General features: G+C 35.7%; 1 protein-coding gene, 1 non-coding gene and 1 pseudogene across 4 annotated transcripts; 1 reads left to right on the top strand and 2 right to left on the bottom strand.

The window, feature by feature from the left end:
• Positions 1 to 5,990: 5,990 nt before the first annotated feature.
• LOC104222536 (guanine nucleotide-binding protein-like NSN1) lies at positions 5,991 to 11,553 on the bottom strand (annotated as a pseudogene).
• Positions 11,554 to 11,626: 73 nt separating this feature from the next.
• Positions 11,627 to 11,712, bottom strand: TRNAM-CAU (transfer RNA methionine (anticodon CAU)). Its single transcript is given in 2 exon segments — positions 11,627 to 11,662; positions 11,675 to 11,712. It is a non-coding gene; the product is annotated as a tRNA-Met (tRNA).
• Positions 11,713 to 19,196: 7,484 nt separating this feature from the next.
• LOC104222535 (uncharacterized) lies at positions 19,197 to 25,694 on the top strand. 3 transcript variants are annotated; one of them, XM_009773773.2, is made up of 9 exons: positions 19,197 to 19,285; positions 20,403 to 20,572; positions 20,809 to 21,114; positions 21,242 to 21,458; positions 22,072 to 22,218; positions 22,303 to 22,427; positions 23,570 to 23,774; positions 24,149 to 24,402; positions 25,357 to 25,694. In XM_009773773.2, the coding sequence occupies exons 2-9, from the start codon at positions 20,469 to 20,471 to the stop codon at positions 25,526 to 25,528; spliced, it is 1,530 nt and encodes a 509-aa protein (XP_009772075.1). In that variant the 5' UTR covers positions 19,197 to 19,285; positions 20,403 to 20,468; the 3' UTR covers positions 25,529 to 25,694. The 3 variants fall into 3 exon arrangements, with proteins under 3 accessions (XP_009772075.1, XP_009772074.1, XP_009772076.1); XM_009773772.2 differs by lacking the exon at positions 19,197 to 19,285 and adding an exon at positions 19,292 to 19,452; XM_009773774.2 differs by lacking the exon at positions 19,197 to 19,285 and adding an exon at positions 19,458 to 19,540.
• Positions 25,695 to 27,331: the final 1,637 nt, after the last annotated feature.

Consider the following 27,331-nt stretch of genomic DNA (forward strand, 5'->3'; position numbering starts at 1 on the left):
ATATAGTTCGAGTTGCGTCGTCTACCATTTAATCATACAAAATGACAAATGTTTATAGTTTGCTTTAGACACGTGCAACTTTAGCCAAATCTCTTTTTTTTTTATAATAATAAAGTGTTATTAATTGTGGACACGTTCGCGTGACATGATTTTTCGCACGCCAAACAAATGGGTACACGTACGCGTGACCCGTTTCAAGATAGTTTTCTTAATTAAAAAGCGGTAAAGGATAAATGCATATAGGGTCTAAAGTCAGTAATTAAACAATTTAGTCAAAGCCAAGTATAATCAAAGCGACCGTGCTAGAACAACGGAACTCGGGAGTGCCTAACACCTTTTCCCTGGTTAACAGAATTCCTTACCCGGATTTCTGTGTTCGCAGACCATAAATAGAGTCAATTTCCTCGATTCGGGATTTGGAACCGGTGACTTGGGACACCCTAAATATCTCAAGTGGCGACTCTAAATTTTAATAAATAGATCTCGTTTCGATTGTCCTTTAATTGGAAAAACTCCCTTATATATGCTCTTTAGGGGGGTATATAAAGGAGGTGTGACACTACTATTGCCCGAGGGGCTTGTGAGGATTTTTGACTGAGTAAGGTCGAGGGCCTATGTTGTGAGGAAACACTGATACTTATTTGAGGCCGAGGGCCTGAGATATGTGCGCCACGAGGTGGCTTGATTGATATGAGGCCGAGGGCCTAGTTTGATGCCACGAGATGGCTTGTTATTGCGCTTGGGCCGTAAGGGGCCCCTTCAGGAGTCTGCACACCCCCAGTGAGCGCGGGTACCCATTATAATGTGAGATTGAGCCTGAGGGGCTGGTATTGTTCTATATGATTGCCCGAGGGGCTGGTATTGTTCTGAGATATTGACCGAGTGGCGGATTTGTTGATACTGTGCCTGAGGGGCAAACTTTTATGTGTTTATTTTTCATAATTGCTTGTCAATTACCTGCTTAATTGTTGAAAAAGGCTTTTCAGGAAGTAAAATTTGATACAAAGGATTTTGCCTATCTTTCACTAAATCACTGATTTTTAAATGGTTTTACTGCTTCATTATAGAATGCTTTGTGTTTTACGTGATTTCTTGCTTTCAGTCTTTATTTACATTTGTTACTCACTGAGTTGGAGTACTCATTTTACTTCCTGCACCCCTTTGTGCAGATTCAAGTGTTGATGATCCGCCAGTGCGAGTTGAGAGCTCCCGGCGGACATTCGGAGTTCACAAGGTAGTTGTTTGATGTCCGCAGACCCGTGTTTCTCCCTCTTTATCATTTCTATCTCATATCAGACTTTTGTACTAGTTGTAGACCTTTTAGTTTTGTATTAGGTTTTATAGATGCTCATGACTAGTGACACCCCGGTTAGGGCTGTGTTGGGTTATTCTTCCGCGTATTTATGATATTATCTGCTACTTTGGATTATTTATTCATGTTTAGACTGTTTCTAAATGCTAAATTGTTAATAATTGGAAAAAATGAGAAGTGTCGATTGGCCTTGTATTTACGAGAGGCACCATCACGACCGGGTCTGGATTTAGGGTCGTGACACTCATGTAACTTTTCATACAAGGAAAGTGTTAAGTTCTTCGGATGTTAGTAAAAAGGAAAGCAGATTGTTAATTCCTAAAGTAGTAGGAACTGACTATCTTTCACCTCAACAGCTTCAGATGTTTCAAGATAATAATATGTCAGATATTAATTTGCATGATTTGAATGGTCATCTATTTTCCATGACAACCCGGATGCGAGGAAGACAGATGTTTCTTTGCGGAAATTGGAATAGAGTTGTTCAAATATTGGGACTGCAGCAAGGGCAATTAGTGAGGCTATGGTCATATATAAACCAAGAGGGTCTTACTAAACTTGTAATTTTTCCATAAGTCAATAAAGTGGGAATGTTTTTAGTCATAGAGACTTACAATAATTCTTTTTGTGGTGTTCAATTGCAAAGATCATTCTTTGTACTGATACTATTGTTTGTGAATAATAATCAATTAATCATCCTTTTACATTCCGTTGATATACGGTGTTGTTTCTGATCAAATTCAATTGTCTTCGCTAGGATCGCAACATTCTCTCTTTCTCCATCTCTCTTTGTAGTCTCGCCTTCCTTATCTACATTTATATTGATGGATCACCTAGTTTTGATCGTACAAGAAAATAGGTCATAGGGTTTTGAATTGAGCTCGGGAAAAAAGTTTCTTTTTTCCCCCCTTTAAAGTTAGGATTTCAATTGATTACTTAAGATTTTATAAAGTAGCTATAAAAGCTATGATTTTCAACCGAGTAGGTGATTTTGGAGTAGATCTTATTGCGTTGATTGCTTGTTTGGAAAGTTGAGCGCTTTTGGAGAACCTTTTCCTTATGGATTATGTTATTTATTCTTGATAATTTAGCTCTTAGTGTTGTTGTATGTAAACTGGTAATTTGGAGCTTGTAGACTCCAGTTATCACTTGGTATGGTTATGCATAGCACAGAAAAAGAAAGAAATAAATAAAGAGCTAAAAGACAATGAATGCAGGTTGAATGTTGTTGTTGTTGTCGTTGTTGATTATATTGTATGCATTTTTGTCAAATATGGAAAGATAGTGATGAAATAATAAGGTTTGACTGTCACAAGTCGAACTCTGCCAAATAAGTAGCCCCTTTTGTACTTACATCAACTCTTAGAGCTTTTGCAGGGACATAATAGTCCTTTTTTAGATTCGTTGGACCTTTTATTTCTTGTGTATTTTGGATTACAAATTGCATATTCGATGTAATTTGTGGAAAGACATCTTGTTGTTTAAAGCTTTCTCTTCTAGTGCATTTCTTGTAGGGGTGGCAAATGGGTGGGTTGGGCTAAATTTGAGCGGGTCAAGATGTGTTAGGTCAATAAATGGGTCATTGTCCATCCCAACCCAAAGTGTACTTGGGCTAAGATGGGATGGGTCAAGATAGGCTAAACAATGGGTCATAGCCCAAACCGCTCAACTTGACCCATGTTTTAGAATCATGTTCATCTTACATAAAAAAGGCCTTTTACCTTAATATGTGTAACTTAAAAAATATTTTGCGGGTGGAGGTGGGATGATTGGGGTGGGTGGTGCAGAAAAACGAAAAAATAGAAAATAGAGAATTAAAAATATAAAAAAAAATTGAAGGGGGGTATGAGGGTAGGGTGAGTGGGTGGTGCAGAAAAATAAAAAAATTAAAAATTAAAAATACAAAAAAAATAAAGAAAAAATTGAGGGGGTTAGCGCAGGGGGGGGGTGATGCTGAAAAATTAAAAAAAAATAGAAAATTAAAAATACAAAAAAAAAGTAAAGAAAAAAATTGAGGGGGTTAGCGCGCACGGGGATAGGGGTAGGGTGGGTGGGTGGTGTAGAAAAACAAAAATAAAAATAGAAAATTAATAATACAAAAAAAAAGTAAAAAAAATTTTAGTGGGTTTGGGGGGATAGGGGTGGGTGGGTGGTGCAGAAAAACAAAAAAATAAAAAATTGAAAACACAAAAAAAAAAAAGGTAAAATTGGGGCAACTAAGTAAATTTCTAAATAAGTTGGGTTGAGATTTGTTTGTTTTGGCCTTTGGGTGAGTTTCATTGATTGTATTTGGGATGCTTAATGGGTCACAATGGGCTATAATGGGTTAACTTGGGCTCAGCCCAGATAAACCCATGAGCTAAAATATTTGTAGCTCAACCCATTAATCTCTGGGCGAGTTGGATGGATTTGGGTTCAAATTATCACCCTGCCCAAATTCAGCTCAACCCGCTCATTTACCACCCCTAATATAAATGCCAAGTATTTTTGGAAGTGATTATACATTGGCTTTACTTTAGTTCTCATCCAATACATCAAGCAAGATGCACTTCGTACATGCTTACATCTTAATCAAGTACTTTTTCTCATCTAAGCTAATTGTTCCCTTCTGCAACTATTTAATAGTGTAGAGTTTCATGACTCCTTTTCCCTTTATTGATTTCCCAAGTGATAAAATTTGTTTAGCAAAAAAAAACAAAATATATATATTTCCAGGAAAAGTTTACTTAAAATATAATTGCCTTAATTTTATGTAGTTAACAGGAAAATTGTGATCTCAAATAAAAAAAATTACAAGGCAAATACCTTTCCACCATATTTTAAATTAAAGATTAACTTTTTAATTTAAAATAAGTTTGCACTATCCCAATATATATAATTATTTTTTATATTCTACTCAATGGTAAAAATTGACATTATTAGGCGATGAGAATTTGAAAAATATTACATTAACCTTAAATATTTCTTAAAATATTGCAAGAGTTATCATATACCTCTATTAGTGGGAGGTTGCATGTTGCCGGTGAATGATGAAGATGGATGTAAGATGGCTCAATCTTAGTGTTCATATTATCTAAAGCTTGGGATTCTCTTTCTTCCAAAATGGATGAAGTTGCTCCTCCTCCACATGCTCTTGATATACAATTAAAAAAAAAAACTAAACCAAGAAATACTTCTAGATTTTCTTCACCTCTTAAATGAGGAAATACCTCCAAAATCTGAAGAAATTTTCTTGCCAAACAATTTGGGTGTTAACTATCTTGATGGTGTTAACAATTTTGATTGTGTAGACCTTGATAATCTTGATGGTATTAACAATCTTGAAATTATCAATGGCCAAGACAATCATCATGATCTTAATAGGCTTATGGAACTATGGTAATTTGATTGGACTTGGTGGAAATAATGAAGGGTTTGGTGTTGGATTAGAAAACGTTGAAATTGGAAATGGGCAATTTGTAGGTGAAAATGCAGCAGGTGAAGTCTAGCATGTTGGTGGGGCTGGTGAGGTTCATCCAAATCAAAATGCAGCAGTTGTAATAGCAGAAGTGTCGGATGAGGTACAACAATTCATTGACAATGTTGGTGGGGCTAATGTAACTCTTCTTACAACAAAAGTGTTAAGTGCTTCGGATGATTGTAAAAAAGAAAAGCAAATTGCTAATTCCTCAAGCAGTAGGAACTGCCTATCTTTCACCTCAATAACTTCAGATGTTGCAAGATAATAATAGGTCATACATTAATTTGCATGATTTGAATGGTCATTTCTTTTCCATGACAATCCGTGTGCTAGGAAGACAGATATTTCTTACCAGAAATTACACTTGTTCAATAACAATATTTAACTACTCAAGATCTTAAAGATTTTGAATGCGACATGATTTTCAAGATGCATGATTAGGAATAAAATATGCTTAAAGTTTAATTTTGTTTTCTTTATCAAATAAAAACTATTAGTTGGTATGCAATTCTTGCTCTTTGAATATAGAACTCCTCTAAAAAGTGGCTACAAAAGTCCGGTATGAAGTGGCTATGAAAAATTTGCAACTTCATCAAATAATTCATCAACTGTCTAGCATCAAAGATCTTCATGGCTTGGACACATGGAAAGACATCACCTAGTGTGTTTTGTCTTCGCTGGGATTTGAACCAAAGACTTCAAGGTCTCACTCACTTCATTGACCACTAAGTCACACCCTTAGGTGCTAGCTGACACAGCTTACAAATATTTTCTTTTTTACACTGTCATCATATAGAAGCTAAATTCTTAATTAAAAGGCTTGTTTTTTAGATATTTACGAAGACTTAATACAACAATTACGCACAAATATTTTTTCTTTTACATTGTCTAGAAGCTAAATTCTTAATTAAAAGACTTGTTTTTTTAGATATTTACGAAGACTTAATACTACAATCACGCACGGATTGTGCTAATTTACTGTATTCTTGGATTCCTGATTTTGCGTATTTTCAGTCCATATCAAACGAACGTACTATTCGGCAATGATCTTTTCAAGCAAAGATGCATCTAAATTAAGTACGTTTTCTCATCTAAGCTAACTGTTCCCTTCTGCAACTATGTAATGATTAGAGTTTCATGACTCCTTTTTCCTTTTTTGGTTTGCCAAGTGATAAAATTTGTTTAGCAGAGAAACAAAATACATATCTACAGGACAAGTTTACCTAAATTAAAATTGCCTTAATTTATGTAGTTAACAGGAAAATTTTAATCTCAAATAAAAAATTTACAAGGCAAATAACTTTCCACCATGAGATCTTATAAAAAACAACAATTTTCTTTTTTCCAAAAACGTAGAGGTCGAGCCAGCTTAGGCGCACCTCGAGTTCTATAACGCACCAATATCTTCCACCAGTACAAGTACCGAGGAATTCTGTCCACCGCCAAAAACGATATTTCATTGCGGCAGCTCTTCATTCATTATCCAACTCACTCCCAATCCAGATGGTATCTCAAATCTGTTTTTCTTACTTTCACCAGTTATCACATCATCTTTAGCATTATCCATGATTGATTCCTTACTGAAATAATCTACTTTAAAGTCATAATCATCATCCATCATATCACTGGTAGTAGAGGCTTTATCTTTCCTCATCCTTTTCTTCTCAGCTTTTCTAAGTTTGTTATTTAACATGCCTTCCTCAGCATATAACTTCTCATTTTGTCTGCTACTAGCACTCTTGCCACTTGTCTGGCCTACATCATCTTCTCCTGCGTCCATCGCCTCATCTCTGTCTTCATTAACAAGGTTGTCCGTTGCATTAGCACTCCGAGTCACTGGCTGCTCCAAATTGTCCTGCAGTTTAAAAATGCATTGTTAATAGATGTCACGACTTGTTCAGACATGGGTGAGGCAGAGGATAATTTGAACAAACTTGGATTCAAGAGAAGCCCCTCTCTTGTTTTCTTTTTTACTTATAGGTGCTCTTATATTGAAAGACTTAAAAAAAAGGTTTTTGAACAGACCTAAATTCTTGAATAACAGAAACCTGAAGATAATTAAACAATGACAAGAAGTTCTATAACTTAATTATGCAGCTTCTGATCTAAATTCATAACAAGTGATGTATTCCATTCGATCAAATCCCATTTGTTAGTTCAGGAATCAACAATATTACAGTGCTATTAGTGCATAATGAGCACTGTAGGCAACATTTCAATTTGCAGAGCAAGTGAACATCAGTTACAGAATCAACAGGATGTTAAGAAGAATGCATAAAAGGACTGATTAAAAAAGAAAACAATCTTGAAGCAAATCACACACCTCTAGCACGGTCTCGTCAAAGTTGAACAGGGTGATTAGATGGAACTTCAACTGGGTGATAATCATTGACTGATTTCAGGCTTCCAATAATCGAGGATTCACTTCCATAAGCTTCTTCCACATTGAACTCTTTTCCAAGTTCTGAAACTATCTTTACCTCTGAATGCTCCCCCTCATTCCTAGACGGGGGCATGGTAGTATGGTATTTTCCCTGAAATTTGTCAAGGAGACATCAAACTACTAGCATATGCATAAATATGCATTTATTTCAAATTCAAATCTTTCCTGGAGGAAAACTAGCAGTTATCACACATACCCTCATTCCAGTCATGCAGCACAATCCTTGCTGCAGAATCGATGTCAACAACTCCACCCTTTTTCAGCTTACCCCTAACAGTAGCGACTTTCTGAAGAAAGTCATCGACTGAATCAAAGCTAGGAACCTTGTATATAGTTACCAACATCCTGGCCGGACATAGTTTAAGAATCTCCTTTACTGCACAAACCACAGTACTAGCAAAGTCAGCCACATTGATATACTAATTGAAATAGAACATAAAAGTTATTTCAAGATGCTAAAACCAAATCCAGTTACCAGGACCAACTGGGGCATCTAACTTCTCTATCCTCTTGCAATTTCGAAGAGCAATAGCTGCATCATTCTGTGATGATGACCTAAGCATCACAATCCCAGGGCAGTCCAACAACTTAACATTCTTGTCTAACTGGACCTCTTGCATGGATCTAGTTAATCCAGGTGTAGCACCAACATTGACTACGTGAGATCTCTTCAAGCTATTAATCAGACTACTTTTACCAACATTTGGCAGACCAATGATACCAACAGTGATTGATTTTTTAATCTGCAGAAAGACTTACCATTAGCATAGAACCAGCATAACTAAAGCAAAAAATGCAATTAAAATTACATTAGCATTGACTAAAGACAGGTTGGTAGTTCATGTCCCATACACCAAAGTCCAATGCAGTACGCTAAATTTCCTTATTTTCATTTATTACTCCCTTCTTTTTTCCCCAAACACCCAGAAAGCCAAGAAATTCATCGAGAAAAGGATGCCATAGGCATTATGGAAAAAATTACTCAAAGTGCACTAAAAAGAGTTAAGACAGTCATTTGGTGGCGGCACCAAACCATTATAGGTGCTGCACACCATGACGGATTTTCGAGGTTGAAACGCTATGATAAGTGCAAGTTAGATACTGACCTAAAAGCAAGTTACTGTTCATGATTGGACAGATTGAGCCAGTGAGAGACAAGAGTGTCGAAAGATATCCAGGTGAAGGGGAGGATGGAGAGACAGTTAAAGAGTTGAAGCTTCTTCAAGCTTTGAATTTTATCCAGGGTTATCTACTAGAATCAGAGAGCATCTATCTGATGTCCCCATGGAACTTTGTGGTCCCAAGAGGCAAGCAGAGTTGTACAATCAATCTCAATCAATCAACTATGCTTCTACTCCAAACTAGTTAGAGCCGGCTATATGAATCCTTTATTTCAATTCTGCTCTATTCGGTCCCAATTAATTCCAATGCTGCAACAATTGTCTTTTCAGGCAAATTAGGTTCTCTACATCTCATATTTATCCCTACATAGACGTACAAGTCATTGCAAACCCCAGACCTATTGCAACTGTAACAAAACCAGCAATTTAAATTCCACAACTGTGAGCTTGGCATTGCCAGATGTCTCTCTACATAAAGGACGAGGGTTGCTGTAGGTTGAACAATGACTCAACTTGATTACATTGAAAACCAGGTGAGAACAAACGTAGCTGAGTTTGCACATGCAACCAAATAAGAAGCATGAGTAGACACAGTACACAAAATATAGAAGTTAAAGTTAAGGCGTATTCCAGAGCTGAGCAGCAAGATAAATAGGTGAGAACCCAACAAAGAAAATGATGCTGAAAATACCTCATGGCTCCGTGAGTAATTCTTTAGCAACTTTATGAGAGGCTCAGCTCCAAGACAATCACTTGTCTGCAAAAGATTGGTAGGTTTTCCAGCCCTTGAGGAAGACTTCCAGCCCAAATTTGACTTCTGCTCTTGGGTGCTACACTTGAAGCAACAGTTGGTAGTTCCTCTCGCAGATACTTTAGCCACTTTTCTGCGGCTTCCCGAGGGACAAGATCTGATTACAAAGTCAAAAAGTAAATAATGTCATCCCTATGAAATGTAAGGAGTAACTTTTCAAACCATCATATTAGATAGTGCATAAACTAATTGAAGCTTGCTATCAAAATATTGCATAATCAAAGCCCCCCCTGGAGAAGGTCTGCTGACATATATTAAAAAGAAGAAACAGAGGTGTAAATATATAGTACATTTTTTTTAGCAAGGTATATATATACAAATTTATCCAAACATATACTTGTATCACGGAAAAAATCATTCCACTTCTTTTTTGCTTCTATAAGTCACTGGTCACTCATTCACTGGTCAAACAAGAACCACAGAGCTGACCACCTTTTACTTAGAATAGCACAGACACATGGGTAGCTTTCATCTAATTCTCCATAAAATGAAAGTTAAAGCGGATACATGATAATGCTACTATAAATTAAACGAGAAAAGGGATACCAATTTTATTGAGGAGTAGCACGAGATGTTTCTCAGGTCCCGATCTCATCACCATTTTTTCCATGTCAAGACAGCGAGTACCAAGAGGATCTCGGGCATCAAGCACTTCCAAAATTACATCAGAAGCTTCAACCACTTTGACTAACTCCTTGTAGAAAGCTCTTTCCGAGTTATCTGCATCAGACAAGCAAGTGTAATATACCAAAGAGAAGAAAAGCAAACCCACTAAACTTCCTCCCACAACCGACCCATGACAATGCGAAGCATAGAAGGCTTTGACATACCACGGATTTTAACAAAAGTAGTTGAATCGCCCTTTCCTCGTTCCTCCATTGTCGAAGCCATGTTGGGAGGTTTATTCATATCATCATCCTCGATCAGTCCTAGCTTTCTCTTCTTAGCCTGGAAGCCAATGCATGGTAGTTAAATAACTGCCACAAATACCATGAAGAAAAAGAACTGTGGGACGATAAAGCTCTGACAGCAAGAAAAGCTATCCGCTAGGGAAGACAAGTTCTTCCCACCATAAAATGAACATGGCCATGCAGTCTCTTACCCACTTCAAGGATATTGTGTTAATTGAGTAAAGCATTTTTAAATCAATTTATTCTTGCAGAGAACCTGTGAAAATCAGTGAATTCTACAATTATTTGTATGATTTACACAAACGCAGTTCAACATTTCAAGTGGAGCATGATTACATGACAAGAAGTCAAGCATTAGTCAATCAAACTCTGAAAACATAGCAAAAATATCTCTATTTTAGAATACCCAAGTCAAGGCACCCTTTCACAGCCTTTCAATAGTAAGACAATGTTCCAATTACAGAATATCTGATTGATCAGGAGAAGCAAAGCATCAAAACCATCTTACAACGATAACAACAACTATGCTTCCATATTAGTTGGAGTCAGCTATTTGAGTCCCCAATATAGATTCCGCACAGGCCATTCGACATTTCAAGTTGAGCATGATTAGTGCGACAAGTTTTAATCAATCAAACTTTGAAAATATAGCAAAAATATCTTTTTTTATGATACCAAGTAAATGCAAGCTCACAAAGGCCATTCAACATTTCAAGTTAAGCAAGATTAAAGTGACAAGCCTCAATCAATAAAATTTTGAAAATTTAGCAAAAAAGATCTCTTTTTTATGATACCCAAGCCAGTGCAACCCTTGCGCGGTCTCTCAATTGTAAGATAACATTCCAATAACAGATAATCTGGTAAAGCAACGCATCAAAACTATCTTACAACAATAACAACAGCTACGCCTCAACTCCAAACTAGTTAAAGTCAGCTATATGAATCCTCAATATATATTATACTTTATTTGGAATTAAAACACATCAATAGAAAAAAATTATTACCCTTTCTTTTCGGGAAGCTTTCTTCTGCTCCAATTCTTCAAGAGCACGAGCACGACGAGCCTCAAGAGCCTTAAGCTCTTGTTCCTTAAATGGCCAATCATTGGGGATTCCTGGGTCCTTTTCTGCCTTAGTCTTTTTATTAAGGCCCAACTTTTTCGCCTCTTTGGATTTCTTCTTGTGATGCTCTTTTACTTTCCTTATAATCTTGTACTTCTTCTTCAGTGATACCCTGTTGCTCTTACTCTCTACAACACCCAAAAAAAAAAAAAATCAACACCAAAAATCAAAAGAAACTTTTGAATATTGATAGAATTAGAGTAGTAATTGTGCTTACTCTTGCTTTTCTTCACCATTTTTGTTTGCTGGAAAAGAACTGTACGGTTTCAGAGAGGAAGTGGGAAATTGATTTAGGGTTTATGAGTTAAGCGTAGGGTTTTGGGAGGGGGAACTATCCAAAAAGGTCGGGTTTCGTATACGCGGGTCAAATAGGCAATGGTCTTCGGGTTTATTCGAAGCGGGGAAGGGTCCTTAAATGGGAGAAACTGCAAAACAGCAAAAGATTAATGGGGTGAGAGAGGCTCGAACTCTCGACCTCAGGATCACTCGATATGCTATGAGACCTACGCGCTAGCCAACTGCGCCACCACCCCAGATGTCTGTTTCCTCATTTGTCTTTACTATTAACCTATAATCCTGTTGACTGCTAACATCTAACTCCAATTTTTCTTTAGGAAATTTTACCTTCTACGACAAACTATTACACCCTATTTATTATAAACCAAAGTAAGCTCAAAATATTATTAGTTATAGCTACCCTTTCTATTTTATAGCAAAATGGGTACTTATTTTATATCATACGCGTGAAATATGCTTGTTATGTTCTTTCATCAAGATTCTCAATACTCTCTATTCTCCCTCAAATCTCTCTCTCTTATCCATCAATGCAACCGTCGTAGCAGCCATCTTTTATGGTGGTGGTGGACTTTCTGAAGGAAAGAGAATAGATCTGAAGCGAAGAGAGAGTAGGCGAACGGATCTAGCCATGACTACAGATTGAGCCTTTGGAATCTGAAATAGAGACTCCGGAGAAGATTTGAGGGCCGGATTTTTTATTCGTCTCCATTTTAGCTTTAACACAATGTATATAGTATTCTGCTTGGACAGATTTCTTATCTTCTTTGCTATTGAGCCACATACAATGATACAAATACATCGTATTCTGTACAAATACGCTCAAAGATATTATATTTTTATATAAATACATTAATTTTTTTGCCTATATTTTATGTATTCCTAAGGTCTATATTTTTTAATACAGCCGAATATTACTATTTTTTATGATCTTTTATTGTTTGAATACAATCGAATTGAATATGGTGAATTGAATACAATGTATAATAGTGCCTAATGAATATCGGTGAATTGAGTACAATGTATACAGTCGTATTGAATAGAACGATATACACCTTATTTCAAGATTTTTTATTGTTTTGAATACAACTAAATTCAATATAGTGAAATTAAATACACTTCAATATTGTGCTTTCCGTTATTAAACACCCGTAATCACTATTTTTTAGGCGTATTACCTCACTATGTTTATAAATACATTCGCGTGAATAGATGGAATACATAATTAAACAACTGGAAATTAGGAGTGATACACGTTAATTGATCCCTTTCCGTTATTAAACACCCGTAATCACTACTTATTAGGCGTATTTCGCAATTGTATTCATGAATACAGTAGCGCGAATACAACGAATACAGTCAGGTTGCAACAAAATCTTAGCTATAGGAATCAAAGGTATATATGGTAGCTATAGGAAGTTAATAGCCACTAAACTATAATGCTTTTTGAAAATTCCTTTATTTTTTTTATTTATGAAGATCGAAATTCGAATTATATGTATGCACGTCGTTACAATATAACCATTGAAGTACAATTTACTCGTCGATGAACATTCAAAATTATAATCATCCGGTGAAAATAGACTTCTCATGCCATATTTTTATTTACTTGTAACATTTGCGTTAATTTTATTTTTTGTGTTTAAAACGGTTAGATTTGCTCATGCACTATGCAAAATGATCTTCAGTGAGACATCTCTATAACAACATCCCTATATAACAACTCTTCTCTATAAAAGTGAAGTTTTTTCGGAACCAATTTTCATGTTACGCTATAATATATGTTCTCTATAATAACATTTCGCTATAACATCCAAAAATATTGCGAACAAATGAGACTATTATAGAGAGGTTTGACCGTATATATGCCTTGATAATTTCTAGAGTTAATTATGCTCTTATTATTACAAAAATGAGCTATATTTTCGTCCTTATTGATTAATAAAATTAATTAATAAAACACGATTTGTTGCTCCGGAGTCCGGACTATGCGAAACGATATAGATAAAATGCGATGGCTTTCCTATTAAATAGAGAAAAAAATAATTTGTTTTGAATAAATTAAAAAGTAAAGTGTGTCATGTAAAAAGGGACTAATTGTTATAAAATAAAGACTATAAAGTAAAGACAAGTATAGAGAGAAACTGATATATTATTCAACTTCAAACTGATGTACATAATGAACTGAAATCTCTTCTATTTATAGAAGAAAGGAAGTTGCTGTGTAAGCTGTTACGCAAGCTGCTGTGTAAGCTGATACGCAAGCTGCTACTACAAGCTGTTGTATAAGCTGCTATTACAAGTTGTTGTCTAAGCTGCTACGCAAGTTGCTGTGTAAGCTGCGTAAGCTGCTACTATACCAGATATGGATAATCTTCTACTAAGAGCAATGTTTATCCATAACGGAGTACTGAATGGATAAACTTATTATACCCGGTATGGATAATCTTCTACCTAGAGTAATGTTTATCCATAACCGGGTACCGAAGTGATAAACTTCTTCAGGAAGCTTATTTCCAATAGAGTACTAAATAGATAAACATATTTACGGTAGAGTCCTATATGGATAAGCTTCTTCAGGAAGATTATTTACAACGGAGTACTAAATGAACATTCATAATATAATATATTTATAACACTCCCCCTTGGATGTTCATTAAAATATAATGTGTCTCATTAAAACCTTACTAGGAAAAACCACGTGGGAAAAATCCTAGTGAAGGAAAAAGAGTACACATATTTAGTAATACGCATTGCTAGGTGCCTCATTAAAAACCTTATAAGGAAAACCCCATGGGAAAAAACCTTAATAAGGGAAAAAGAGCGCATCGCATATTTTACTCCCCCTAATGAAAATCTTGTTTCAAATATTTGAGTCTCTGCATTCCAATCTTATATACCGTCTTCTCAAAAGTTGAAGTTGGCAAAGATTTAATGAATAAATCTGTTGGATTATCACTTGAACGGATTTGTTGCACATCAATGTCACCACTTTTCTGAAGATCGTGTGTGTAGAATAATTCTGGTGAAATGTTCTTCGTTCTATCTCCTTTTATAAATCCTCCCTTTAATAGTGCTATGCATGAAACATTGTCTTCGTATAATATTGTGGGTCTTTTATCACATTCCAACCCACGTGTTTCTCGAATGAATCACTGATCTCAATCATATGCACTCTCTGCTTGCCGGTTTGAAATTGAGCTTTGTGAGTATCAGATAAATAACCTGCATCTTTATTACCAATACGATCTACACCACTTTTGTTAGCATTAGCAAGATAAATAAGTGCACCATCTACACCGAGAGAAAGTATTTCAGGACCAAGGAGCTCCTCATCCTCTTATAGAAGTTGGAACGGATCCTTATTCAATTCAAGTGATTGAATATCCATTGGCGTACTTAATGGGTACACTTTGTCTATGTAAAAGCATTTTTAAGACCCTCTTGGAGCTCTTATGGAGTTCCAATTTATGTCACCAACATAAACAACAAGTGTAACAAATTCTGATGACATTTTCTTTATAAAAATACATGGACAAATAACATAATTTATGTAACTTTCTTTCAGCAAATATTTACTGAGGCGGTTATACCACACACGCACAAATTGCTTTAAACCGTACAAAGATCTTTATAATTTGATCGAGTACATTTCTCAAGACTTTGAATTATATGCTTCAGGCATTTGCCGTCCTTCAAGGATCTTCATATAGATTTAGTCAAATAAGTCATATAGGTGAAGACTTGTATCTAAATGGTATGACATCTTCAAGTGTCGGACTGCTAGTCTGATCCTCATAATCTTTTACAATATTGTGCACTATATTGTATTAAATATATCGTCGACGATCATTTTTTGTCAGTTCCGAAGCGACATAACTTGTGGAGATCTCATCACTTTCTTTATTTTCAGGTACCTGAACTTTTTCGGGAGTTTCATGAAATGTTATGTCGTGGGCTCTTCTAGAGCTTATTTCCTCCTCATTATGATCATTTTGATCATTAGCTCCTACTATTTTTCAAGGATTGTTACCTTTGGAACCGATTGGTCTACCACGCTTCATGCGTACAGTAAACTCTATCCTTCAGGGACTTTAATTTTAATAGGAGCATTTGCAGCTGAAATATGATATTTAATTTTGGATCAGCAAATGCTTCTGGCATTCGACTTGAATTATCTTCTAAGTGAGGATCATGATAATTCGATTCATATAGCATATTTTTCAACTGTTTATTCCATCCCCCAAATGTTAGAAAAACTAACATATATCCCCAATCATCTTTGGGAAACATATCTTTGTGTATTATGGTAGAGAAATTAATCATATACCACGCAACAAAAGATAGTAAAAATATTTGGTTTCTGATCCTAAACCAATTGTGAAGGGAGGACTTATCATATATTGTTGATCTGATGCATACAAGTGCTGCTATATGCAATTTAGAAAATCTTAGACCAACACATGAAGCTTTGTTCTCATAAGCAATGGTTTAGCCATTAATAGGAGGTATTCAATGCTAAACCAGCTTGGATATAAACCAGCATTATCAAGATGAACTGTCTTGATTTCATAATCTGAAAATTATGCTCTTAATCGAGAAAAGCAATTCCAAATGCCAAACTGCAGGTTGACAATAATTACACATGTAACCATCTCATATATGCACCTATAAGTGGTTCACATGATAGGTGAACGGGCCCATATTCACCTTTTATATATTTCAGAATCAGGGGTCTTAGTCCCAACTTTAGCTGGTATAATCAATTCATTATGAGAACAAGCAACACATGAGAATTCCTGAAGAATCTTCTAGTTCTTTAGTATATGCTTATCTGAATTCTCAAATAGCTCATTTAAAAATGGCAAATGAAAACTTCAAGTTTATCATGTCATGTGTTATCTCTTAGTAAACTTCTGGTTTACTATGGCATAAACTTTTGCTTTAGTAAACTTCTGGTTTACTGTGATACATGATATAGTACAAATTAAAGAATAAGACAGGTAACTTCTCACATACATATTATTTTACCCCTATGATTGTGGAAACATGAAGATTATCAATCTTCCAATCATTTGTAGTCTCAATATAATAGCCATTTGTATTAGTAAACTTCAGGTTTACTACAACATATGTTTTGACCATAATCATATAATATAAATGACATATTTGTATATAAGCTCTTCGAGAGCCTTCATTAATTATCCACAGTCTAATATTTATCGGGCACTACTGGTGTCATGTATCCTTTAGGCAAACAGTTAGCTCTTCAGGAGTTGTTGATACATTTTGTACTATCAAATATTTCTCATACACTTCTTGTATCATGAGAGAAAATCACAATCAAATAAACAATGTAAAATAATTGTTTAAGCATAAGAAAACTCTTCTTCATAATATTTTCCTACTTCAGGAGGCAATTTCAATTGTGTTACTTCTTCAGGAGCAAATTTAAAATATGAAATATTGAGTATATATTCTCTTAATTATATTACCTCTTCTGAAGGTGAATTGTAATATATTCACATCAAGAGCGTGTTCATATTTACCCGAATATTAATATTGTCACATTCACTTCAGGGAATGGATTAATATTATCCAAAGTTCTCATCCTTCAGGAAATCGAACATAATTATCTGAATGCGCATTAATCACATCAAATTGTGATGCCTCAACCTCTTTTAAAATATTTACTACTTCAGGAGCAAATCGAGACGTGCATTTAATATAGAGAATATTTATGTAGCTTATCTTCAATTGTAACCATAGAAAGCCTAAATTATTACTTCTGGTGATCATAGACATATACCACTTCTGGTGGTTAACAAAATATAATTACAATGAGATATATGAAATATAACTACTTCTGGTGGTTGTATATTTCTTGCAAACTCTGCTAGAGTTTAAGTTGATCTAATAATATTATCCATATTCTTCAAAATGACATAAATAAGATATATTATAGTAAACATCATTATCAAATCATAATTTTTTTTCTTTACGTACAACAATTACATAATCATAGTATCTATTACAAACAACAAAAATTAAAATATTTACATTTCTACAGATTCACCACCGATTACATGACTTGTTTCTCCTTCTGGGAGTGCAAGGTAATCAGTTACATCCAAATGCATGAAGTCTAAATTATCTTCAGAAATAAAATTTGCTTCAGCATTTTTCTCTGTCTTCTTTAGGGAGGCTTGATAAAGCTCAACCAGGTGCTTTGGCATACGACAGGTACGTGACTAGTGCCCTTTTTCTCCACATCTATAGCATGCATTTTCTGCATTTGGTGCTTGCACCGCTTCATGCTTTTGTTCCTTCCTTTTCCACTGCTGGTGGCGAGGAGGGTTCTTTGGTGCATTATTATTACCATGATTAGAGTTTCTTCCCCGACCCCGACTGGGGCCACGACCTTTTCCACGTTTAGCCTGGTGGAAGTTCGTCTCATTCACTTCAGGGAATGGACAAGAACCAGTAGATCGACTTTCATGATTTTCCATTAATAGCCCATTATGTTGCTCAGCTATAAGAAGATGTGAGATAAGTTCAGAATACCTTTTGAATCCCATCTCTCGATATTGCTGCTGCAGGAGCATATTCGAGGCATGAAAAGTGGTGAAAGTTTTCTCCAACATATCATGATCAGTAATATTATCACCACATAATTTCAATTGGGAAATAATTCTGAACATAGCAGAATTATACTCACTGATAGATTTAAAATCTTGTAGCCTTAGATGAGTCCAATCATAACGTGCCTGTGGAAGAACGACCATCTTCAGGTGGTCATATCTATCTTTCAAATTATTCCACAGTATGACTGGATCTTTAACAGTAAGATATTCCATTTTCAGGCCCTCATCAAGGTGATGGCGTAGGAATATCATTGCTTTGGCACGGTCTTGGTTTGATGCCTGATTTTTGTCTTTGATGGTGTCTGCCAGACCCATCGCATCAAGATGAATTTCAGCATCAAGCACCCAAGACATGTAGCTTTTGCCCGATATATCCAGGGCTACAAATTCAAGTTTAGAAAGATTTGACATTATTTAGGAAAAGAAAGTTCTTACCTCAAATACTTTCAAAATATTTGCTCGAGATGGCAGAGTCTCGTGCTGATAACGTGTTATAAAATAAAGACTATAAAGTAAAGACAAGTATAGAGAGAAACTGATATATTATTCAACTTCAAACTGATGTACATAATGAACTGAAATCTCTTCTATTTATAGAAGAAAGGAAGTTGCTGTGTAAGCTGCTACGCAAGCTGCTACTACAAGCTGCTGTGTAAGCTGCTACGCAAGTTGTTGTGTAAGCTGCTACTATACGAGATATGAATAATCTTCTACTGAGAGCAATGTTTATCCATAACGGAGTACTGAATGGATAAACTTATTATACCCGGTATGGATAATCTTCTACCTAGGATAATGTTTATCCATAACCGGGTACCGAAGTGATAAACTTCTTCAGGAAGCTTATTTACAATAGAGTACTAAATAGATAAATATATTTACGGTGGAGTCCCATATGAATAAGCTTCTTCAGGAAGATTATTTACAACGAAATACTAAATGAACATCCATAATATAATATATTTATAACACTAATGAACTAATGAGGTGTGTAATACTTTTAATTTCGAAAAGTACTTTGGGCGAAGAACAAAAAAAACAAAAAAAAAAGAAAAAAAAGAAAAAAAAGAGAGGGGAAAATAGCTCACCCTCGAGTGGTTGTTCGTTGCCTAGGGAGTGGGCCTTTGGTGCTTCGTCGGGTCATTCTGTTGGTTATCCCCAGCTCAAGGTACGCACATTTCTCATCCACAAATCCTCATCCTTATTCTGCTTTTCGCTATCATTTTCTCCTTTGACTTCTCCATTAATGCTACTTTTCATTGTACTGGAGCTATGTAATTACGATCTATGTCGTTGTTTCCAATTCCAAGTTCATTTACAGCTTTACACTTCTAGGTAATGCATTTTTCATTGTTCACTCTCAATTTCAAGTTTTCAATTGCTTAAAATGTCTAAGCACCAATCAATTCAAGCAAGTGTACAGGTAAGTTGATGAATACGAGGCGGTAAATGAACCGTAGCTTATTGATGTGCTTCACGACTGTAACCGCATTCTGCAACATTGTGCATTTGAACTCTCTATAGTGCAATAGAGGAGGAGCCTAACACCTTTAAATCCGTGGGAAAATAGTTTGGACTTGAGTATAAATATATTTAAAAAATCTGTAAAATTATTTGTTATAATTCAAGCAGAATGCAGTAAGTGAACTCTGTGAATTACCAGTGTTAGCGGTCCTCGATAAGTGCACCTGTGTATCTTATGTCATACTTTTGTGTCATGCTGATAAGAGCAGACTGTAATTTGCTTGAAGGGTTCAAGTGTCAGTTCTAGCTTTCCGTAGTCTGGTTACAATGTGCATGTATTGTAAGGTGCATTTTAGGTCATTTCTGATGCAGGATGTTGAGTTTAGTGAGTTACCTAGCTAGCTGGCTTCCTCATTTCTTTTTTCTGATAAGAACATGTAAGATTGACATTTGTGACAATTATCGATCCCCGTACCTCTACTAGCTGCCTCTTTCTTCAAAGAGAGGGAATGGGAGTAGGGGTACAGGAGTGACTCTGGTGCCTTTCTGAGCACAAAAATGGTAAAACAGTTTGTTAGTATCCCATGAGCCCTGTATTAATACAATTACAAACAAAGGCAAATATGTACTTATCAGAAAACAGAAAGCAAATATGTTTTCTTATGGAATATATGTGTATAAATGTATGGCTTCTGTAGATCACTTAGGATGCATATTTGTGGTTTTATTCTTGCATTGTAGGAGAGCATAATTTTCTTACATTCTCAACCGATGAAATTTATTTTTGCTTTATGTATCTGTTGCTTGGGAAACCGAGACAGATTGGGCCTTTCGTAGGATGCGAACCAGCAACAGGATCTTCTGACTGGGAAGACTGCAAAATATAGATGGCAGAACTCGTGGCCTTTCCATCAAGTTCTAGGCTGCTGGTCAAAGGAAATTTCTCAGAGCAGCTCTCTGTGTCTAAAAGCTTAGCTATGTTGATACACAGGTCTTATTTCCTCTTTCAATAACTCCAGTTTTATTTGACCATTATTATAAGCTTGAAGCTTGTTTATCCTCTTAGTATTTTGGTTGTTAGACTTGATGGGAATGCTCAAAGATACGTGCCCTTTACGCTGTTTAATTGTTCTTGATTTAATATGCTCTCCTCTTTTATTGTTCAACAGCCAGCTTTTTGAATTTTTTTTTATGTGGTAGTCTGATACTTGCAATTTTTTGGTTCAGGGGATTTTGCTTTGGAAATTGTGGAGTATCTCGCTTGCCTTCATCAAATATATCAAAGCTCATTACTCCTAGCTTAACAAAACTGGAGAGCAGACCAAACATGCATAGTTGGAAGAGGGGTTTTAGCGTCGCTTCTCTTGTTAATGCTGATGCAGCAATAACTTCTGAATTGGTTCCTGCCATTGATCAAATGCTTCTGATGACTAGTATTTTTCTTACATATCTAGCTGGTGTAATACCTTCAAATACTAGAGAACAGATCCAAAGCAAAAATGTGGACAGTGATGGGACTTCCTCTTATGGTAGGTAAGAACGGTATTAGATGAAACATTTTACTGATGCAAGTAGTATTAGTAGCTCACTTTCTTTGACTTGGTTTAATTTACGTATCATTCTTTATTGCTGATATTTCTTCTTTTATTTGCTGTGCCAGGAGAAAGGACAATGACATTAACACAAAATTTGCCTGGGATGTAGTGAAAGGAAAACTCCTGAGTTCTCTGTCTTCTGCAAAAGAAGAATTGGACTTTGGTGCTGCAGCTGTTGAATTCGAACAAAACCGTAGAAGACAGCCTTCAAATTTATATGCTCTTGCCGAGGGTCCAAGGTTGAGGTTACTTTGGGCATCTTTTCAGTTACTCAAGAAAGAGGCAGGCACTGTCTCTATTATTGCCCTGTGAATTTGAATAGAACGTTGGTGATTTTTTAGAATGGAAGATTTCTCTTTGATCACACATTAGGTAATTAAGGCTGTTTAAATGTAATTACTAATGAAACTTATAGAAGATAAAGGAAAATGTTAAATACCATTTCATTGATGCATTTGGTGCACTACCATTTCATTGATGCATGCCTTTGCATCCCTCAAGGTTGTGTTCAGGATTTGACCTTTTCTAAGAATACTTCTAAGTCATTTTTTCCGTGGTCAATATTACTTTTTTGTGATACTGGAGGTACTTAAGCTTCCAACAATGGAACTAAGTGTTCCAACTCACTTCAAAACCTTCCCGGAATCAAACCAACTATCCCCGCAAGTCACATAACAACAAATACACACAAGAGGAGTATCAAATGGGGAACGGGGATCAAATACACACAACGACCGGCCGGGTCGTTACACAAGGGGAGTGTACTTTTTAATTTTGTAGTAGGGTTTTAGCAGGGAGTACTCATGATTATTCACTTTGACTATTTTCCATTTCTTTTTGTCTACACAAGCAGGTGGTTTCGTTGTCATCACTTATGATTTTGCAACTTTTACAGGTTGATTGTATTTCCGCGAATGCTGCTACCTTAAGCAAGGGAAATTTCTTGGCCATTTATAATGATGTCATTAAGAACTCATGTCAGCCTTTATGTGTAACTTGGCTGGAAGAGGAACTGCTTCTAAAAAGTAACAAAACCAACAAGGTATGACCTGAAAAATATATCCTTTTCTTGTTAAGTACATTCTTGTGACTTACTTAGGTATCTCTTCTTCCAATATATTGTCAGGAATGTCTCTCCATTGTGATTGATAAGTTAGATGGACATGGTAATGTCCTGATGAATATAAAAAAGTCAGGGAAGGAGGATCTGTATGCAGAACTGATTTGTTTTCTTAGATTTGGTTTTATCAGGTAATATCACTTCTTCCAGTCGTGTGAATTTAGAATGACTATGATTTTAGGATGTGTTCTTTTGTTTCTTTACCTTCTTTTTAATTAAATGAAGTAGTATTTTAACCCTGACATCAACAATAATTTCTGCATTGTTCATGTATCTTGTACTTAGCAGAACTGGGTGTTATTATCACTCTGTATTCTTTTATTAACCATTGTCCTTGAGAGGGTTGAGAATGCTTTGATTTCTTTGGTTCACTAACTGCTACCTGGTCCTAAACACTATTCCATGTCTTAATTTAAGCTGTGTACCTTACGGTCTTAGATATGGTAAAAATAGCTACTCTTCATTTGCAGTTTGAATCTCTCTTGTCACTGAAGAGCTACCGTTAGCCTTAAAGCTTCTTACATCTCTGGTTTGTTGGAGGAGTCATTGACCCATTTGCATCTTTTATCTTTTTGTGAGAATTCCTTAGATAATTCTCTATTTTAGATGAGCCCTTAGATCTTTGGTTCAAGGGCTAAGGCTGTACAACTGAAATACGTGTAGTCGCACATCATGAGTACGAGTTTGAATCTTGGCGGCTGAACCAAGTTTGGTATTTACGTGGAGTAGGTAGAGAGGCGGGCCTAATATGCACCGAGTTTCGAAGTTGGAAACAACAGATTTTTCAGTTACCAAAAAATAAAAATAACACATAAAATTAAGTGGCTAATTTCCTATTCTAAATTTGTGATTTTCAATTCCTTATCATTAACATACATGTTGCTAACATTCTTGTAACAATTAAGATATTACTTTGTCAACTATATTTTTGTTTTGTTCTATCTTCCGGCGCTTACCGCCTTTGTGTCTGTATTGGAAAGGGGAGTGCCTATGTTGCACTATACCTAGCTTCAGGACTGACGCGCGCTAAAGCGCGCCTCAACAATGCTGATTTTACCATGTGCAGACTTTGAAGTGCTTTTCACATGGAGATCTATGGCGGTAAACTGTAGCTCCACATAAATAGAACTGGAACTTCTAATGTGTTACTATGTTACATTTTCCTCTTAATTGGTTTAATTAGATGTTCCTTCTGAGTTTCGAACCAGTCCTGATTAAGAAAGAAAATTGTCCAAAAAGATGCCTTAATGTGCTGTAATGCTGAATATGACAGGAAGGATGACCTTTATGATAACAGCTTGTTTATGGAGCATGGGGTCTCTATACTGGAGGATCTGGTGATTATGTTGGCAGATGGGATTGCAAGTATGTATTTGGGCCTTATTTCTGTTGATAGTAGCATGTCAAATGAAATGAACAACCTTGGTTTGAGTTTATGTACAATGTCAACCAGAGCACTTCAGAAGTTACGCAACGAGGTATTAACTTTTGCTTATGGCACCATATATTTGGTTATTGCATTCATGTATAAGTCAATGCTTCATGCTATGAGACCGAATGCTCTCTGCATTATATAGAACTTGTCTTCAGTCTTCACACAGTCACATTTGCTCTTTTTGAGAATAATTACAATTGTGCGCTTCACTTCAAAGAAGCATGTGCTTCACTTCTTGCTTTTTGCTTCAAGTTGCATGGACCTTATCAGTTCTTTGTGCTTTTCGCTTTACTGCTTTGTGAGAAAATAAATGGCTTGGAGTATACTACCATAAGCCACCAGCAGTGAATGAAGGAACATACTCTTTGTACTATAAAGATGCTGAGATTAATGTCACATTTTAAAACATTTTAACAGGTTGCTCTCAATCAGTGGTTGCATCAGAACATGGAAGTAGTTGTCTCCATGTATGAAGATCGGTTTGACTTGTGCACATTTCAATACCAACTTGTTGAGGAATCTAGCAAGGACAAGGATCAAACTATTAATTGGTGGAAGAAGCTTAATGTAATAAGTTCTAGACCAGTGTCACGTCAATTGAATGTTCTTGTGATCGACCATATATCTGTGCCTGTTAAGCGGACCAAGGAACTAAGGGCTTTGACTGGGTGGTAAGTAGAGGCCTTCACAGCTCATACCTCCTCCATATCACATTGACTGTTTTTCTTCTTTTATGTCCACTGTGAAGCCCTCTGGGTCTTCGTCGGCTATTTGCAAGATTCTTAGTGATAATGTTTTATGGTATTCTAGTTCATTACTCATGCTATTTGAGACTGGATGTTAGAACAGGACATTTACTTTTAACATTTAAAAGAATAAAAGTTCAACTGTTAGAAGAATTAAGCTTTTGTTTTCCAGTTCTTGACTCGCTAAACAAAGTATCAAACTCAGACTGAAAATTAACTCGATTGAGATTATTTCAATTGTAGGAATAGGAAATGCGTAACTTCTTTACTTGAGAGTTACATTTTGTAATTCTGGACATTCAGGTGAAGATGTATAGTTCTAAACCAAGGATTTGATGGTACCTTAAAAGCTCGGGCATTTTTGACAAATTAAGAAATTATTTACAAAAATGCGGGGGTTAGTGTACAAAAGAAGAAATGGAATCCAGAATAGTGTTGATGATTGAGGAATTTATAAAAATTCGTGGTTGGCAACTGTATTAGTTAGTGGTTTTTGATTATGAAATACAGTTCAAATTTATATAAAAAAGTTAGTCCTAAGACTGTTAAATGTTGAATCATGAGATGGTTGATTTCAAATATTGAGGTTGTCAAGCTGTCTTTAATTGGTATTGAGGTTTCATGTGCTGTCGATGTGGCATATGAAACTATTGAATGATTAATTGCGGTTTGTGGTCAAAATTCTTATTCCTGGAATACTTGGGAAAACTGCTCTTATTTTTTTATATTTTAAATCAGATGCTAGTTACTATTAGTCTCGTCATCTTGTTATATTTCTGAATATGTTCCAATTCTCTATAGGTCCCAATTTCTTTGCCTGTGGAGGCATTGTCCAAAAGAAAATTAACTTACCAACCTGTGTTTTCTTATCCTTTACAGGAGATACTACTACAGTCTTTTCCTTGAATTGGCTGATATTGCAATGCCATTGGTGAGAACTGTTATCGCTAAGGTGAGTGATGCAATCTCATTCTTTCTGGTTTGTTTGATAGGGAGATCATTGGGGCTTATTTACACTGGGATAAGACAATCCCTGCGGTGGAAGAACTAGGCACTGGCCAGTCTCCTTTTTGTGTTTGCTACAAAATTTTCCCGATGCATTATCTTAAACATGTATTGACAAAGAATACAGTATTACTGAGATCTGTAGCTGGGATTCTTCAGTTTTTTTCTCAATAGTTGAAGGGAAGTCCTACAAGGTACTGTTCTATCTCTCATCTGCAGATTTACTTTCAAATTCATTCAAGATTAATCCCAACTTATTTAGCTGTCTGAAAACCATTATATATAAGAAACACAAATTAAAAAGAAAGCTAATCAATGCTTTTAGAATTCCAGAGCCTCAGTGCTCAATGAAAGCACTATTAACTTTATCTGTTTTACATGTTCTTTTCTCAACGAGTGAGTCAAGCTACTGGGAAAAAGTTTTTCCATTTGATCACACACTTTAAATACTACTAGTTCGGAAGCTTCTGCTATATATAATTATAGTCTCATCATTTTGATTTCAGTAGCATCTCTGGTTGCTACTTATCCACTTTGTCTCAAACTGTGCTAAAGTTTTTCGTAGATCACGAGTATGAGCATTACTGGAAGTGTTCTGTTATCTACAATATTTGTCAAGCTCGAAGTTGCACTCTGTATTTGAACTCTTGGCTAGGACCAGAACCGAAGCTAGAGAATCTTCAGCTCATAAATCACAAAATTGTTAGCACGTTTGCAACTTTGCACAAATCACTAAAGTATTATGGAAACCAATGGATGCAAACATTGGAGACAAGGACAAGACCAGGGTAGGTAATAAGAGTGGGTAGAAAAGCAAAAGTAATCTCAGAGGATAACCTTTCTGTTGTGTCCTACCACCTTTACACGATAAGTCTCTAAGAAAATTCTTGTTATACACTAATTAATTCACACTATTTCATAGTGTTTCACTTTGCATAAAGTAACCTTTTCCCACTTTGAACTTTCACTTTCCCTAGGAGACCTAATTATCAGGGTTATACAGTTTGCTTTCAACAAATATGTATATGAACCCATAAATTCTGAAGTATAGCGAGTTTAGTGCTAAGAATTTTAAAGATTGAGCCGATCAAATACAAATCATGGATTCACCTCAACTATTTCTTGAGTGGTACTAAATCTTAAAATAAATAGATTTTGAAATTTGTAAATGTGTTCACTATTGGAAACAACCTCTCTATCTCCACGAGATAGGGGCAAGGTCTGCGTACACACTGCCCTCCCACTATGTGGGATCACATTGGGTTTGTTGTTGTTGTAAATGTGCTCACTTTACGAAGAATCTAGTTTAAGTTGAGTTTAGAACAGGTGGGGTGTAATATAGTTAGTTTCAAATTGTCTCTGATGGGGTGGCATTGCAGTTGGTCTCGTTTCTTTTTTCTTGATATTAGAGACTAATCATTGAACAATATATTGTGCTCAAGATAAACGATAATCAATTTTTTGTGGAGTAAAGGACCACAAGATAATCTGCCTTTGAATGGAAGATGAAGGCAGATGGTACTTTTATGATGCATGCTTAGTTAGCTCAGTCAATACTTATCAGTCATACAGGCATGCAAGATTTGACAGTACAAAAGAGAAAAAGCATATGTTACTTTTATTCAATTCCTCTTGAGATGTTTGTTGCTTCATGTTTCAATTTTGAAGATCAGAACTAAGGAGAAAGAAACGTATGTGAATCAAGATGCTCCAAAAAATCCAGAAAAAGAAAAGAAAAAAAGAATCTGCAGCTCAAAATCAGTGTTTCAATTAGGTATTAATGTACCAAGAGGTCTGATAGGATGGAATTCCTTCAATACACGTAATTGGAGACCTCAGTTTCGAGCCC

The sequence above is a fragment of the Nicotiana sylvestris genome, chromosome 6 (genome assembly GCF_000393655.2).
Source record: "Nicotiana sylvestris chromosome 6, ASM39365v2, whole genome shotgun sequence".
Classification (NCBI taxonomy): domain Eukaryota; kingdom Viridiplantae; phylum Streptophyta; class Magnoliopsida; order Solanales; family Solanaceae; genus Nicotiana; species Nicotiana sylvestris.